This window comes from Lepisma saccharinum, chromosome 22 (genome assembly GCF_977018435.1).
Source record: "Lepisma saccharinum chromosome 22, izLepSacc3.1, whole genome shotgun sequence".
NCBI classification, from domain to species: domain Eukaryota; kingdom Metazoa; phylum Arthropoda; class Insecta; order Zygentoma; family Lepismatidae; genus Lepisma; species Lepisma saccharinum.
This window is the reverse complement of record NC_139250.1, coordinates 26,949,191-26,967,138: the sequence shown is the minus strand read 5'-3', so window position 1 is coordinate 26,967,138 and position 17,948 is coordinate 26,949,191. Positions and strand designations below refer to the sequence as shown.

The following is a 17,948-nucleotide window of genomic DNA, read 5'->3' as shown; positions in this document are numbered from 1 at the left end:
ATGGATGGATGTTTAGTGTAAGTTTTTATATTTTCTATAGTTTTCAAAATAATATTTTGAAATCTAATTTTATTTCAGTTACTTTCTTTATGTCATGGTGGGACAAGTGATAACGAAATAATTTCTACTGTAAGACAAATGAAGAAATTATTACTCATAGCCTAATACCTGTAACAACAAATCATTATTATTTTATCTTTAATAATTTTTCTGTGGTATTAGAATATTTATAATTAAATTTAATTTAATTTTACTCATCCAGATTTCCCATGTTTCTATTTTTGTAGGCCATGTATATTTGTGCCATTGTTGACAGTCTTGCTGACACTGTTCCTGTTGTGGAACAAATGAAGTCTGTTTTGCCAATTATACTCTGCTTTGTTTCTTTTCTCATCGCAATCGTAACAACAACTCCAGTAAGTATTTACATTAGTTGATTCATTGAGTTTGTGTTTTAAGTCTACTTTTGTACAGCAAGGCTAATCGGGATTGGCCTGCAGTTTAAAGTGGGATCCCGACCACTATGCACCTCCACCTGGTTTTAAACCCGGGACCTCTTGATTACAAGGTGGTACTTAAATTAGAGATTAAATGGCCGATAGCCATGCCAATGTTGATAGACTTACCCCACACAACTGATACTGGTAAACTCCTGTTCACATAAAGTGACACATTTCATAAGGTTGGACAATTGAAGTATGTGACACTTTATCTGAACAGGAGTGTACCACTGGTATTAGCCAATAAAGATGCATCAATATGGTATTGGCTTACCCTACAGCAACACTTGAAAATTGTAAAAATTAAAAGTTGTACAAAATATTGATTTGTATTAATGTGCAAGTATTTCACGCCAATGCACACACATTCATTTACCAAGAGTTTTCCTTTAAAATATTCAAGAATATATCAGAATATTAAAATATCTGTTACGTAATCACAAAATCCAGTTTTTCACACAATGTATGGAAAATAAATGGAAAGTTCAAATTTAAATAATTTGCAGGATATTTGGACTATGTAAAAGTATTGTGTAGCATTTCTTGTGGGCTCCTCAAAAGACCAAACATCAGAAAAGTATCAGGCTGTATCAGTTAATAAATTTCAGCTGATACTTTCTGATACTGGTACCACTGGTATCAGCCAATAATGATGCATCAATATTGTATTGGCTTAGCCCTAACTTAAATATTTGTTAGTTCAAATTATTCATAAATTTATCAATCAAAAACTAATAAGAGTGGAACCCGTTCACATATTTGAAATTTTCACTGTTTACAATTTTATTTTACATCATTCCTATTTGTAATTTACATTTAAATTGTTTAGATTTATTTAGCTATGTTAATGTCTTGAATAAACTAAAATTTAAATTTGTTGCAAAACTTTTGGAAGGTGATTCTTCTTCTTTTTCTTTTCCATCCCCTTCTGCCATTAAGCGTTAGGTAGGTTCAATCATCCACTTGCTGTACACTTTTCGGTCCAAGGCTAGTTTTTGGACTTCGGGCATTGTTTTCCCTTTCTTCTCTTTTACACATACTCTTCCCATTGAACACTTGGTCGTTCTCTTCCTCTCTTGCCTTCTGGTCTGGCCTCCAGCACCTGTCTAGGCTTGCGATCCTCCTCCATTCTTGTAAAGTGTCCAAACCATTGCAGTGCCTTTCTCTCTATTGTTTCCTATAGTGGTGTTTGCTGTAACTGGTCTCTAATGGTGGTATTTCTAATTCTATCTCTTCTAGTCTTTCCTACTAGTTTTTGTAGGTATCTCATCTCTGCTGCTTGAAATCTGCTATTCTGTTTTGGTAATAATGTTAAGCTCTCTGTTCCATACATCAATGTAGGAATGTAGATTGTCTTGTAAATCATCATCTTCCTTTGTTCACTTATTTCCTTTTTACCAATTAAAGTGTTGTTGAGTTGATAGTACACTTGGCTTGCCTTTTGTACCCTATTATTCACTTCTTCATCCATTCTTCCATCTGACGTTATGATTGTTCCTACGTATGTGTATCTATTTACTTGTTCCAGCTGCTTCTCCTTCCACTGTATATTTAGGTGTGCAGTTTCTCTTTCTTTTGTCACCACCATCACTTTACTCTTATCTACATTCATTTCCCTCTGAACTCCACTAGAATATTCAAAGGTCAATGACCTTCTCTCTTCGTCTTAAATAACTTATTTTTTCATCATTTGACAATTCACAGAAATTAAAATATATTTATTTTTAAGTGAAGAGGCAGTGTTTCTTCTGTCCCACTAGTGACACAAATCTGGGAAAGTATTTTAAGGGTAGTTATGTTTAATCAACAGTGTTAAGTTTGATATTTCATTGCATAGAAACTGTACGAAAAATGTTGCTTAACTATCAGTAGCATAGTTACTAGGTCATTCAAATATGACCGGGACCGATTTTTTTACCAAATCTTTTATTGTCAAATACTTATTTGCACATGTAACCCTTGAAAGAACTCCCCTCTAGAGTCCATACATATAAGATGCTCTGGAAGCATCTTAATGCCGTTTTCATAAAAGTTTTTCGGTTAGCTGCGTATCCACTCCCGAACACTAACGATGAAGGCGTCGTTATCCGAAAACTGCATGCCTTCTAAGTCTGATTTAAGCCTTCCAAACAGCTAGAAATCACTTGGGGCCAAATCGGGACTGTATGGCGGGTGTGGCAGAAAGTCCCATTTCAATTTGCTGAGAGTTGCCATAGTTGTTTTGGCTGTATGAGGCCGTGCATTATCTTGAAGGAAGGCTACCTGCTTTCCACCTCTCTTCTGCTTGTATCGGATCTTTTCCTTCACTTCTGTTGTCAGGAGTTCTGAGTAATAAACTGCAGTGACTGTTCTGGCATCTGTAAGAAAGTCTACATGGATAACCCCCTGCCAGTCCCCCCCCCCCAAAAAAAAAACGTTGCCATCACTTTTCCTACAGAACAGGTCCTCTGTGCTTTCTTGGGTCTGGGAGAACCGGTATGCTGCCACTCACGTGATGACTGCTGGGACACATTCTCCACATGCTCTCTTCCCTCTCTGAAGTACTTACACCACTCAAACACATGTGTTCATGAGAGACATTCTTCCCCATACTGTTGTTTGAGTCTCTGCAAAATTTCAGATGGCTGGACATTTATTCCGAGAAATTGGATCAGAATGCGTTGTTCCATGCTCCGTGGCACCTTCTGTTTTCTCATCACTCTAGCAACACTCAGACAGGACTGAGTAAGTTCTAACCTGCATGGGAGGGAGGGTGGGGGTTGTGGCTCTATTCTCCCAAGGATGCACAACTGCTGTGCATGGCAGGTTGTTTGAAAAAGAAAATCAGTCCCGGTCATATTTGAATGATCTAGTACTTTAGTATAAAAAATGTAGTCCGTGTATCCCACTTGTGACAATGGAATGTCCCATATATTTTTTGTATTGGTCACTGCTTGAAGTGGAAATTCCTAGCTGGGGGATGGATGCTTGGTCCAGGTTGGAGATGTATACTGTGTACACTGTATTGCCAACGGACTACCCCCTGAACTGTAAGGATGAATCTGCCCATACATCATCAATACAAATCAGGAGCCACTAGAATGACTCATGAATGACAGTGAGTGTGCTTTAGACATGTATGTATACCACTGCCAGCAGTCGAAATGAGCAGATGACACAAGCTGAATAGGGCTGAATGATCGGCATCCACCAATTCAGGCATTCCACCCGTGAGATTTCGAATAGGCTCAAGACACCATGCGTAACAGTCAGTGATGTAGTCATGAAATGGAAATGTGAGGGTGGGATAAAACCACAACCACAACCCGGGGGAAAAAAAATGACCAATAGGGATTGGCGAGTGATCCGACGTGAGGTGAAGTCAAACCAGCAGGCTTTATTGGACACTGTGGCCACAGACTTTCCAATGGCATTCGGAGGAGATGCCAGTACTGAACCACCTAGCGAAAGGTGGTGACACTGGATTCCATGGGAGACGTGCAGCACATAAGCTCATGATTACTACCCGCAATGCAGCATGTTGATTACATTTGTGCAAAGAATGTCGCCAGTGGTCCATAGAAGAATGGAAAATATCCTGTGGAGTGACGAATCATACTACATGTGGTGGCAATCTGAAGTGCATGTGAGGACATGGCGAATGCCTGGGAAGCAGTTCTTAACAGAGTATATTGTCACAACCATGAAATTCGGCAGGGGTGGAATAATGGTATGGGGCTGTTTTTCATGGTATGGAGTTGGTCCCTGGAATCCTGAATGCCGATGCCTATCACAATATTAGACAACTCCATGCTCCCCACATTGTGGTAACATTTGATTTCCAGGATGACAACATGCTCATAAGATAAGATAAGATAAGATAAGATTTATTTCCATCCACTTGATCATATGAGTACAAATAGCACTATGATATGAGGTAGGTCAATTACATGTGTAATTTTGTGTACAAAGGAATTAACACATACTTAAGTATATTAAAAAATATGCGTAGTTTGACATGGGAGTGAATGAAAACTGGCCATCTCAGAGCCCTGATCTCAACTCCACTGAACATCTGTGGGATGAGTTAAGAGTGCCAGTTGCGATCCAAGCAAAACCACTCAAACATCACCACCGAGCTGTTCACCATTTTGCAGGAGAAATAGAAGCGACCATTGGTGGAGGGAGTGATTGAGGTGAATGGTGGACCTACTCCACACTGACACCAGACCAGCCCCAGTTAAGCACATTCCTGTGGGTGTCTGGTCATTATTGGCAATATAGTGTAGGTGGGGATGCTTGTATGATTCAACATGGAGACAATGAAGCAGGTGAGGGGGGGGGGGGGAAGGAGATGCTTTTGCAAATGTTCAAGCAGGAGATGCTTTTTGCAAATTTTCTTAGCATACCCTCATGCTCTCTCCACTTGCTATGTACTCTTCTGTTGCCTTTTATTTTGCATTTTTAATATTAATTACGAGACTTACTATATAGAGGCTCTTGATTGTTCTTCAGCAGTATAAGCATAAGTACAGAAATACAAGGGTGTTTTGAAAAGTTTTGCCTCATATGGAATAACTCTGCCAACACTGCTCAGAGACATGTGAAATTGGTGTGAGAATAACCACTGATTCACTGACTGTTGCGACATCTAGCAGCGTTCGCCTGCAACAACACGCGTGCTCACAATAGTGAGTAAAATGGTGACATACATGGACGTGCAGTTGAAACAATGTGCTGTTATTGAATTCCTCACAGCAGAGGGTTGTGTGCCCATTGACATTGACAAATGAGTGCTATCTATGGTGACACCTGTGTGGAAGACATTGAAGAACTCCACTCATGATTACTGCGAGTTAGGCCTGGCAAGGATGCAGTTCTTCAACATGACAATGCTCATCCACACAGGAGTCGCCAAACACAGGATCCATTGCAGTGTCTCAAATTCCACGAGATTTTACTTCATCCACCGTACAGCCCAGATCTCGCACCTTGTGACGTTTTCCTTTATCCGAGGCGAAAGAGCACTTGAAAGGACACCGTTACACCAGTGATGCAGAGGTGCAAGCAGATGTGCGTCGCTGCTGCTGGGAGAAGATGTCCGATTTATTCGCAGATGGGATGCAACATTGTGTGCGGACAATGATGATGAATAAGAGGAAAAGTAGTGACACCCTGGTAGAGGACATTACAAGCTTTAAGAAGACATATAGTTCATGTAAGTATCTTGTATATTATTGACGTTATTGCGTAGGAGGCAAAACTTTTCAAAATGCCCTCATAAATATTTAGTATTATATGCTTTACTATTACCTACAATTTCTGCTTCCGTAATAATGACTGCAAATTATAATGATAAATAAGTTGATTTTTTTTTTCTAGGGCTTCATATGTCAAATTTCGACATTCCATTATTTTATTGATGTAGTAAATATTTCATTTTTGGCAACCATTGAAGCTGCTGTCATATTTTGGTTGTATGGAATTAATAAACTCTCAACTGATTTACGATTTTATGCTGGAATTGATCCTGGAATATTTTGGTTAACTTGTTGGGGTTTGTTACCATTGATCTTAGGGGTAAGTTGCACATGAATTATACTCTAATTTAAGAACAACTATTACCAGCATTTTTACAAACCTTGATTTATGTGTTAGACTAACGGCACGGTGGTGTATGAAATGAAAGCATTTCTTTTTTTGTACAGGGTGGCCCATAAGTCCTTACCCATTCATATATCTTATGTATCTAGTGTATAGAGTTTTCTGTGTGCTGTTGCGCATAATATTATGCAATGCCATCCATGTTCATGGGCCAGTAAACCATATCCCATACCTCAATATGTTACAACAATGGTTTACACTGAAACTCGAACTTGGAATCGGAGATGAGGTTTGGTTTCAACAAGATGGGGCTCCGGCTCATTATGCCCACTTTTCCTAACAAATGAATAGGTCGTGGTTCTGAAATATCCCCGGCGCCTATGAAATGGCCCGCAAGAAGTCCAGACTTGACGTGTGATAACTCTCTTTGGGGATACATAACGGACATTGTGTCTAAACAACGTTATAATTACAATGATGAGTTGAGGGCAGCTGTTACAGCATCATTTGGAACAATAACCCCTGCTATGTTGCGAAAAATGTCTCACAGAACATGAGTTCGCATGATATTATGCAGCCGGAATGAAGGACAGAACACAGATACACTGGACACATAAAATATGTGAATGCGTAGGGACTTACGGGCCACCCTAAACAATGATATCTGCAGAAAAATGTAAATGAGGGTGTAATGTACTATTACTCCATAACTAGTGTGAAGAATGAGAAGTTATTAGGCAAATATAATATTAACACATTTGGCATGAGCTCTATAAAACTCATTATGGAAACATATGGGAAGTGTGCAATCTGTTTGTGTGTGAAAAATAACATTTATTTCTGACAAATTATGTTGTTTTTATAAGCACAGTATCTGTACCCAGTAGAAAAAGTGAAGAAGTAAAAAAAAACAACTTATTTCTTCATGAAATTTGTAATTTAGCTGGCCCCTACTTAGGCTATGACTTTCTCCTTCACCCACAATCACCCTTCCCCCACTCATACACCTTCCCCTTTTACAAGTAATTAGCACTCTTCCAAAAAGTTCAAAGGTTAAGCTTTGTGAACAAAGAGGAACAGAACACTATGTGGCAGAATTCAAGTACAGAAAACAATTTTCTGAAAAGTCAAGAAAAAAAAATATGTAAAAAAATTAGCATTTTTATCTATGACTTCCCCCTCCCCCAAGATAGCCAGGATCATATTACAGTTCACTAATTACTAATGGCATAGTTGAAGACTTATCTAGCAATCAAAACATGTATATCCAAACATTACCTGAGTCACAGTATGAACAAAAATGTCACATACTACGCTACAACAGTGACTGATATGTACCAGCTATATGTACCAGCTGGGCATTAGCAGAAATACCAGGTTGTACATATTTGTACCAGCTGGGCATTTAAGGGTTAATAGCAAAATGAGGTCCTATAAGGGCTGGAATGCCATAAAAAATGTAATATTTTATAATTCGTATTGTCGTCGAACATAAAACTTTCAGACATCTTCAACAGGATATTTGTTCAAACTTTAAAGCCAATGCTATAATTTTTTAAAATATTATTTGATTTAAAATATTTAATTTTCTAATTTTCATCATAAAAGCACAATGGTAAATATGCATTTCCTGTATCTTTCCTGAGTCCAGCATTTGATGACATCCCCTCCACTGGCTTATGCAGAGGGATACTGATGGCGCTGTAGCCCCTCCAGAAATTGAGAAAATCAAAATTTTCAAATAAAAACAGCAATGAACTCAAGAAAAACCAAAGATGTAAATGCAAACTCCCATCCACTCCCCTCCCCAGAACGCAGCTATGCAATATCTTAAAGCCAAAAGGTTATCCCACACACTGCTTGTATGAGTATCTTTAGTGTGCTGACTCCCAAAAGTTCTTGTTTTGATTTTTTTTAATTTGTAAGTATACAGGACATGAAGTTGACAAGGTAACAAGTGCATAAAGTGTACGGTACTGCTTCTTTAACACTGCCAGTGGTCTCATGGATTGTAGTAGTATTCCACTTGATTTAATTTGCATGCTATTGCTATGGCAGTTTGACAACACTGTTGACCTTTGCTCCCGGTGTACCTTATTGTAAGTTCAGGGACTCATACTTAACCCATTAACTGTGGCAGAGCTATATATAGACTCTAAAAATGGGCCTCTTTTGTGGAACAATATATAGACTCTCTAAAAATGGGCATTTTTTGCATAGTTATATATAGATTCTCTAAATGTGGACTTCTTTTGCAGAGCTATATATAGACTCTCTAAAAATTGGCCTTTTTGCAGAGCTATATATAGACTCTCTAAAAATGGGCCTTTTTGCGGAGCTATATATAGACTCTCTAAAAATGGGCATTTTTTGCATAGTTATATATAGATTCTCTAAATGTGGGCCTCTTTTGCTGAGCTATATATAGACTCTCTAAAAATGGGCCTTTTTTTCAGAGCGTCTATATAGAGAGGGTATTTCAAAATTAACGGTTTTTGTGGAGCTATATATAGACTCTCTAAAAATGGGCTTTTTTGCGGAGCTATATATAGACTCTCTAAAAATGGGCCTTTTTGCAGAGCTATATATAGAGTCTCTAAAAATGGGCATTTTTTGCATAGTTATATATAGATTCTCTAAATGTGGGCCTCTTTTGCTGAGCTATAGCTATATAGACTCTCTAAAAATGGGCCTTTTTTTCAGAGCGTCTATATAGAGAGGGTATTTCAAAATTAACGGTTTTTGTATTGCAGCAAGTCATTTTTATATACACCGTTGTTTTGTGCTTTTGGAAGTGTATGTGGGCTATTGGCAATCAAACAATCCATTGATGATGCTTTGTCAGTTCCTGAAAAATATTTTTTTTGCGATATGGACTTAGAGCCATGGTGGTCTAGGTCAGAATTTTAGCGGTTTTGTCCATGCATAAAGCGGCTTTGAGCATCATCCAGCCTCAAAAAATGGATACCTGGGGGCAACCCAGGAAGGTAAAGGCAGCCATAACATGGTTCTGATAACATCACTTCTAATTTTACTGAGATCGAGAATATGTTGTGGGGCCCTACTCCCAAATACCCTAAATGCGCCTTCATGGTATGGTGCTATATGCAGGGGGAACCTTACCTAGTATGAAATGTTTATTTGCGGCAGAGTCTATGTATATATTGTTTACCTTACCTTCATTTTGCGGAAATACTTTTTATAGTTATTTTTGCATTATTTACTATGAAGAAAATTTGCGGTTCCATCTATATATAGATGATTTCTTTTTGGATGCACTTCTCTTCAAGGTCGCTGCAAGGAAGGGATTAAGAGCTAATTCAGCATGTTGAATTTAATTTTCCATTACATTCAGATGGAATATGCTAGGAAATCCTCAGCTTTTCAAAATTCTTAAAATTAATATTGTGATATTTAAACTTATATGTCGTGTTTTTTTATCAAAAGTGGGTAAATGTCTGTTATATCGGAGACACATTTCTTCATTTTTACAGAAGAATCTACTTATGGAAATGAGTTTCTGTAGTATTTTGAAAGTTCGTGGAGGTATTTTCTCACTGTAGAATGCTGCACAACAAGAAATAAACACTTTTGATATAATAAACTTCCATTTTGTGCAAAGCGACAACATTATGCCGTTGTTTCCATTATGTACCTGCAGATGGCGAGAGTGTCGAAACTCACGGGGTCTTGCCAGTGTTTCCAAACGTGCCCTGTTTTTTTACCAGAATTTTATTTTTTAAACGTTTTTAACTATGCTTACCTAACCTAACCCAACCTAACCTAACCTTGCCGGAAATGGTTCGTGGGGCTATCACAAATGGTTTTTTGGGCTATCGTGAATGGTTTTTGGGGCTATCGGGGATGGTTTTTGGGGCTATCCATCAATGGTTTGTGATGACATATTGAACACGAAAGTAGGTATTTTTTGGTTAAGAAGGTTGCAACAATGCATACCCACTCCAAATCGACAAAACACAAGCACGACGCGCAATGATTCACAGCTGTGTGCGCCATATTGTATGTTCCGCAACGGAATAAAGGACCCAAAAGAGTTACTCATAATGTAAAAAATGGAAGTTATTTTCAATCAATCAATCAATCAATCAATGGCACCTTCAACTATGTTCCGCAATACACAATTGGTAAGTAAGAACCATTTAATACTGAAAATATCCGATAGAAATGTGTCTCCGATATAACAGACATTTACCCAAAAGTGAAACATGCAGGTTTGTAGTTGGCAAAATTATTTGTATGTTACATTTTTCTTACTTCCTGCCACTTTTGGCCATAAAGTATATGCATCATAATTTGATGAAAATTGTGAAGCAATACTCGCATACAGTCAAAACTGGAAGCTTATATTATGAATCAACCCAATCATTCAATACCCTGTCAACTGAGGCAGTATTTATCAGAATTACGTATTTGATAAATGACATTCTAGATTAATAGATTGTGCACTTTACATTCACAATTATACCAAATTCTCATTCTTACAGATTTCATCCATTTACTTGACCTATGATTTCCTTGTTATGCTCGAGGATACTCCAGAATTTACCAAAAGGTTAATAAAATTTATAACAGGCATTACTATGCTCCCAGTCCTGGTATTTGGATTGTATAAATGTGTGAAAAATCACTTTGCAGGGGTAAGCATTATCAGTAAGATAAATTTTATTAGATTTGAAATTTTTGCTGATATAGGATGTTTCAGTTAATTTCGTCCTACAACAGTCTTTATTAACACATATGAATACACTGCTAATGGAAGTTTAAATGTTCAACGTGATTAACCCGCCATTGGTCGAGATGTTAGCGCTGATCTAACATTGACATTTATCTGCTCATATGTCTGTTGTAAAATACGAAAGCTCTTTGAGATGCAGTCGAGTTATCCTTTGCTTTGTTACTAATGGGAAAATATAATATGGTGGAGCATTCCCTTTTGTTACTAGGAGCTGTGCTGTGATCCTTTCAACACATTGTCAGATGTTAGTGTGACACTCACATGCTGACCAACCAAGGGACTGTCTTTTTTAATTAATTTGTTTTTTACTTTGTGAATTATATTGGTGGAATTGTGTTTAAGTAACTTTATTCATGATGGACAATACTCATATATTGCAATGGTTAATGGATGGTACAGACTATGAAAGTGTATGTGAGGAGCAGAGTGATATTCTTTATTCAGAAGATAGTGATGTGGAGCAGCCTAGCATAAGCAATCATGACAGCAAAAGTGAAGTATCAGCTGTTGAAGATGACAATCAAACTCAAAGAAATGTTCATGGGCCACGGTACACTGGACGTGACGAAACAACAATGTTCAATATTCACATAATGAATAAAAAAATATATTGAAAACAAAAAAAGATAAACGAAATTTGAAAGAATGAAGGTGCTAACATGTCGACCATCAGCATTACTCTGACAACAGTAATGTAGAACAGGATGCTAAAATGTCCCTTTTTTGTGACAATGACTTATCAGCATAGAATTGCTGTAACAATTCTCTATTATTATTATGAAGGATTGCATTGTTGGCTGGAAATTATTTCACATTACAATATCAACAATGTGCCATATTCCAATTTTCTTAAAATATTGGAGTTTCTTCTCTGTTTACCTGGAACTTAGACCCCCACAGAACAATTGTTTTCATACATGAAATGTTTGTGGACAAGTGACAAGAACACTCTTTCAACAAACTTTAAAAGTTAAAAGATGAACTTCAATAACTCATGTGTAAATTTTTACAAAATGTTAATAATTTGAAAAGGAGGATGTACTGAAGGAGTTTCACTCATCGGCAAAATGTTAACAAATGGCTTCTAATTCTAAATGACTGCTTGGTTGGAGTATATATTTCCATATTATGTAAGTTATTTACACAGAATTTATTTATTTAATTAGTTTTAGAACATAATTATTTATGACAAAGCAGTTTTTACATTAAAATGTGTACATTTTGCTATCCCATTTTCTCTTCAGGAAAATATGAAAAATGTGCTGTTTTTTTGTTTTAAAAATCTGGTCTCCATAAATGTGGATATGACACATAAGGCACACTAACTGAACATTCAAGCACATGTTCTTAAAATCAGCTTCAAGTGTTTCTTCACCAATGGTTGCATTTAGTCAACTTCACATGGGGAAGCCCCAAAGAAATTTTCCTTCGGAACCCCCCCCCCACAATAAAAAGTCCTTGTGACTGGGATCTGGACTTGCAGAAAGTCATGCAATGCTACAACGGAACAAGGTGCGGTACTGGCTTCAAATGACTCCCATAGGAAAGTGTTGCAGCAATTGAAGAACTTGTTACCTACAGGGTATCCCATAAGTCGGGACTATTAATGGACGATATTGGAAATTTTATATCGCGATATATCGTCAAGAAAATACCATCAGGCCTCCCCGATGGTGCAGTGGTAGCGTTGTCACCTTGTAATCAATGGGTCCCCGGTTCAATACCCGATGGAGGCACATAGTGGTTCGGATCCCACTTTAAACTATAGGTCCAGTCCTGATTAGCCTTACTGTACACTTAAGTGAACTTAAAACACCAAATCAATCAATCAATCAAGAAAATACCATCACAGACGATACAATAATTTTCCGTATCATGATATTGGCGACATATCATATTCTCGATATACAGGGAGTCCATGAAGTCCTGCAGCAAGGTTCAAAGTTTTTTTTTCTGCTTGTTAAGGTTCATCGCCAAACCTCCAATTGTGCACCATTCACGTACAAACACTGTTGCAGTCTTTTTGCAAAACCGAGAATTGCATGCTGACGGTGCTCGTCTGGGATATTCAGAATCACATCACTTATTTTGTCCTTCAGGTCGTCCAGATTAGCTGGTTTCTGTGAATACACCTCAGTATTTACATGACCCCACAGCCAGTAATCACAAGGTGACAATTCTGGTGATCTTGCAGGCCAAGGTGTGGGTCCTCTTCGGCAAATCCATGTCACGGTCTTCGACTATCAGCTCGTGTACAAATTTTAACTTGTAGGGCCGGGCGTTCACCTTCTTGCATATGATCTTGTGTAACGTTGACTTCGGTATTCCCAGTTCTAAGGATCTTTGTTTAAGCGATTTCATTGGACTCCAGCTCAAGCTGTCCTGCACTGTCTGAATCACATCGTCACTCGTTCCTGGCCTTCCACTGCATGGCAAATCTGACACACTTCCAGATGCCTTGAACTTTTCATACCATCTCTTGATACTTGTGTCTGCTAGGGGTGGTTTCCCATACACTGTTTGGAACTTTCTCCGCACTGAAACTCAAGATTTTAACTCCTCAAACCACAGCACATATTGTGCCTTTTCCTGGATGGACGCCATCTTAAGTCTCATGATCACATGATTACCAGTGCAAGCGTCATTGAGCAGTGTGGCGAGAACAAAACTTTAAACTTCTCTTCTTCTCACCAAGAAAATTTGTATTCTTAAACGTAACAGTTAAGAAGTTATAAAGTTTTAGTTTCCTGCAGGACTTTATGGACTCCCTTATACAGCTAAAATATCATGACAATATTTCGCTGACATGATATATCGCCGACTCAATATCATCAAAATATCATGATGATACATCGTCTAGTTGATATTGCCTGAATGATATGTTTCCAATATCACAATATATCGTCTGGATGATATATTACCCAACACTAGTCTAGACCCATAGGGGAAAAACATATAGTTACAGAGGCTGTTGAGTGTCCTCCATTGAATCACATACACAGCTGAAGAAATCTTCCCTCCTGCAACACTTTATGGATCACAGTCAGAGAATATTTGCTGACACACCTGTACAGTGTTCTTCTTTAAGAAGAGAGAATGCTCTAAATTTTGACCTTGTGCACCACAGCTGCTAGGTGGGCCCAAAATTGAGCGGAGTGAGATCTGGGTTTCATGGAGACCACTACATTCATTCTCAGTGTACAGTCCAAAATGCGGGAAATTGTGTGTTAAGGCAGTGTTGCAGTATGAGCACGGAATGGGTCCAGACTTATGGGACACCCTGTAGTATGCTGTTCAGCTTCATCTTGCTGTCATTTTGTAATTTTCTTCCTTTGAATCTCTTATAAAAATAGTGTCAAGCATCTTTCTGTATGAATCATAAGTCATCATCATTCATGAAAAAAAAAGTATGAGCCTGTCACTCTGCACTTGTATAGGACATCACACCAGAATTTTCAGGGTGCAAGGAAGATTGATGAACTTCACATGGATTTTCACTGCACCACAATTGCACATTTTGTTTGTTGATATCACCACTCAGGTGAAACTGCACCTCATCAGATACCTGATGGTGTAGTGGTAATGTCTTTACCTTGTAATAAAGGGGTTCCGGGTTCAATCCCTGGTGGCGGTACATAGTAATTGGGATCCCACTTTGTTTTAACAAACACTTTTAGCTTCTTGAGAAGAACTGGTCTCTTTCACTGTCTGTGAGGAAATCTTCAGTGTATTCTTACCTTTTTAATGTGTTGTGTTTGTTCTGTGCATATCCAATTACAACCTTGCACTTTTAATTTTTCCCAAGGGGCTTTTTACACCTCTTTTTTAACTCTTAGGTAAGAATTTTAGAAAAGGGTCTATTTCACTGAATATGCTGAAGGGTGCAATATGTTGACCCACTCAAAAATTTTAAATCAATCAATCAATCAAACCAGACATAGTGGTAACATTGTGGCCTTGTAATCAAGGGGTCCTGGGTTCAATTCCCTGTGATGGCAGTTTGAACTGTAGGTCCAGTCTCGATTAATCTTCCTGTGCATAGTGTGGACTTTAAACAAGGACTCAATTATCAAGAATGGACTCACTGGACTCCAACAGACTGAAAAAATGCCATAGAAAACTCAAAGTGCTTCCACTTCTGTAGAATTTGCAACTTGTAGGGGAACAATTGCAAACCCAACTATAACACTCTCCAACAGGACGTAGGAGATATCATAACTTTCAATGACAACCATCTATCCCAACAGAGTTCCTTGATACAGTATCTTGTATCTTTCTGGGTGTTGATTCTCTTATGTCAGTTACAAGTGGACTGAAACTGCTGGTAACATTGCCACGGTGCTTTCCTGCGCAGTGAACACTGAACTTAAGTCTAAACATCTCTGCACAGTTGTTGCAGATTTCCATTCCATAAACGGTTCAACAAGGAAGACTTTCTGCTAGATGCTTAACTGTCTACACCTGCCATTGCCCACTCACTGGAACAAACGCATGCAAAGAGAGTGCAGTGCTTCCATGGTATGTGGTGCCATCTGTACACAAAAGTTCACACCTTACTAGTGTAATAACAACTGAGGCCACAATTTCATCTCCTCTGAAGTACTACTTAAATTAGGGCAGCTTGAAATTGTGGCATTTCAAATGAGTGTGTGTGTAAAAACCGATATTGATAATTGTTATACACCCCCACACACTTATTTCTAGGTATAGATATATTGCATCTGTGTGCCTCCTGAGCGGCACAGTGAAAACATTGTCACCTTGCAATCAAGGGATCCTGGGATCGATACCCGGTGGAGGCACATAGTGGTTCTGATCCTACTGTAAACTGTAGGTCAAGTCCCAATTAGCCTATCCATGCATAAAGTGGACTTAAAACAGCAAATCAACAATATTGAATCCATAAAATTGATGACATTTTACACATAAACCAATCATTCCTATGTTATTCATAAAGTGATGTAAGATAATTATAATACAAATAGAAAATGCATTGTTCATACATTGAGCTGGGGTAGCTGTTGTTGGGATGTCTGACTACCATGCGAGAGACCCGGGTTCGATCCCGGCAGGAGAGAACCGGTACTCTTTCAACCTGTTCAAGCGGCTTCGGCGCCCACCCAGCATCGTATAAAGTGGGTACCTGGAGGAAACTCTGGGGGTAAAGGCAGCCAGGGGCATGGTGCTGATCACATCACCCCCAGCATGGTCGAGATCAAGAAAGCGTGGAACCCTAACCCCACACCCCCTATACACCTTCATGGCATGGTGCAAAGCACAGGGGAGCACTTTACTTTATTTCTTTTTTTACTTTTTATTGTTCATACTATTAAAATAGGTTTATTTCGTCAAGAAAGGGAATGTATGTCAGCTTTGTTGATGCCATCATTTCTTATATGCAAATTCTACAGTAATTTTTTAAGATTCAATGTGTCCCACACTATTGCCATGCAGTCTAACATGTCAAGCTGTGGGCTCTTGCTACAGGCATATGCTAGAGGGAAGGGTAACAACTTTCCTCCTCAGTGTATGGCACTGTTGGTCACTCACAATCATGAGGAAATTGTGGAGCTATGAGTAAGTAGCATGACCCAGTCATAGAAACCTACAACAATGACTGGGAGTTCGTCCTGCTGACCACATGTTACCCCGTAACTGGTTCGATGATCGCCCACCTCTGCTGAGGCATGTGGGAATGAGGCCACATACTTGTTAGTAGGCCTTGCCCTCAAGGACTGTTGCTTCACATGTTATTATTATTATTTAAGATTCACCGGTTCCTCTTTGAGGTTGGGGTTCTATTCACGTGGCACAAATGTAAATTATTCACTTTTTTTTATAAAAAAGTTAGAATTCGAAATCAGTACAAATTAGTTAACATGATTTGAAATGAGCTTCTCAGTCAGTATCAGCTAATGCATCTGTTCATGAGGTTACAAGCTAGCATTTATGTTAAAGATACAAAATAAACTTTGATGAAGTAGGAAATTTGACAAATATAGTCTTACAGAAGTCAAATCCCAATTGGAAGTCAATTTTCAATATTACCTGACTTGCCAATATATGTAGATGTTTATGTGAGAGATAAAACCATAATACAGCTGATACGTTCAAGTCAAACCTGTATTATTATACTATTAAACATATTATTATATTTATTAATAACTTAATAATACTCAGCGGTGAACGATGAGACTCGGTGAAGTACACAGACTCCTCTCAGGTACAGAGATAGTGTTAGGCAAAGACAATATTTACAGCACAGAGAAATAAAACCACATTGCTGCAGTAAATAAACTAAAAGGTTTTATTCTTTATTTATGGCAATTATAAGCAAATATACTTGAGACGAAGGCGAGGATTTCGCTTTGTCTATGAATTGACTCAACTAAAAATGCATAAACTCAATGCTCGGCATGCCTATGATCACATAGACCTAGCTTGCACCCCGAACTACCACACCAAGAGATATGCAATAATAACTGAGTCAATATTGCTCTTTAGCCTTTTATTTTCAAATTAATTTTTAGGCTAGCTTTATTATCTAATGTAGAATCGTTGCAGTATTGTGCATAGCATCAATGCATGGCTATTGGCGTACCTATGATCACATAGGCCTAGCTTGTGCCCCGAACTACCATACCAGGATGTATGCACAACACCGAGGAGTTCTTTTTAAGTTTAAAAGCTTCGTCGATCCGTGACGAAAGTGTGTGATATTTCTTACGCGACATCCTCGCTTTTATACTATTTTCGAGAACACAGATTCAAGTACAGATGAATCACTCACTATCTACAAAATGATACAATCAACAAAACTGACATCTACACTTTTTTGGAAATACAAATTCACATAGTGCACTCTCGCAAACATGAAGATACATTAAACTACTCATAATAGAGCATAAAATACAATAAACATTAAACAAAAGATATACATTACAAACAGGGTGCAATATTACATATAATAACACAACATTTACGTGTCCTTTCATAAAAGTATAATATATCAGTGACATATTTTAAAGTTGTGACATCACATAAAAATATGGATCATATCACAGCCATTGATTGGTTGATTGACTTGGTGTTTTAAGTCCACTTTATGC

General features: G+C 38.1%; 1 protein-coding gene across 3 annotated transcripts in view; it reads left to right on the top strand.

Moving 5' to 3' along the window:
- Positions 1 to 17,948, top strand: part of LOC146004738 (sodium-dependent serotonin transporter-like) — a 60,721-nt gene that overhangs the window by 42,239 nt on the left and 534 nt on the right. For 2 of the 3 annotated variants that reach the window (XM_083143701.1, XM_083143700.1), the window contains exons 10-12: positions 288 to 416; positions 5,862 to 6,059; positions 10,589 to 10,741. In XM_083143701.1, the coding sequence (XP_082999827.1) occupies positions 288 to 416; positions 5,862 to 6,059; positions 10,589 to 10,741 (480 nt within the window). The remainder of the gene's footprint in view (positions 1 to 287; positions 417 to 5,861; positions 6,060 to 10,588; positions 10,742 to 17,948) is intronic. The other variant, XM_083143702.1, reaches the window with a different exon arrangement.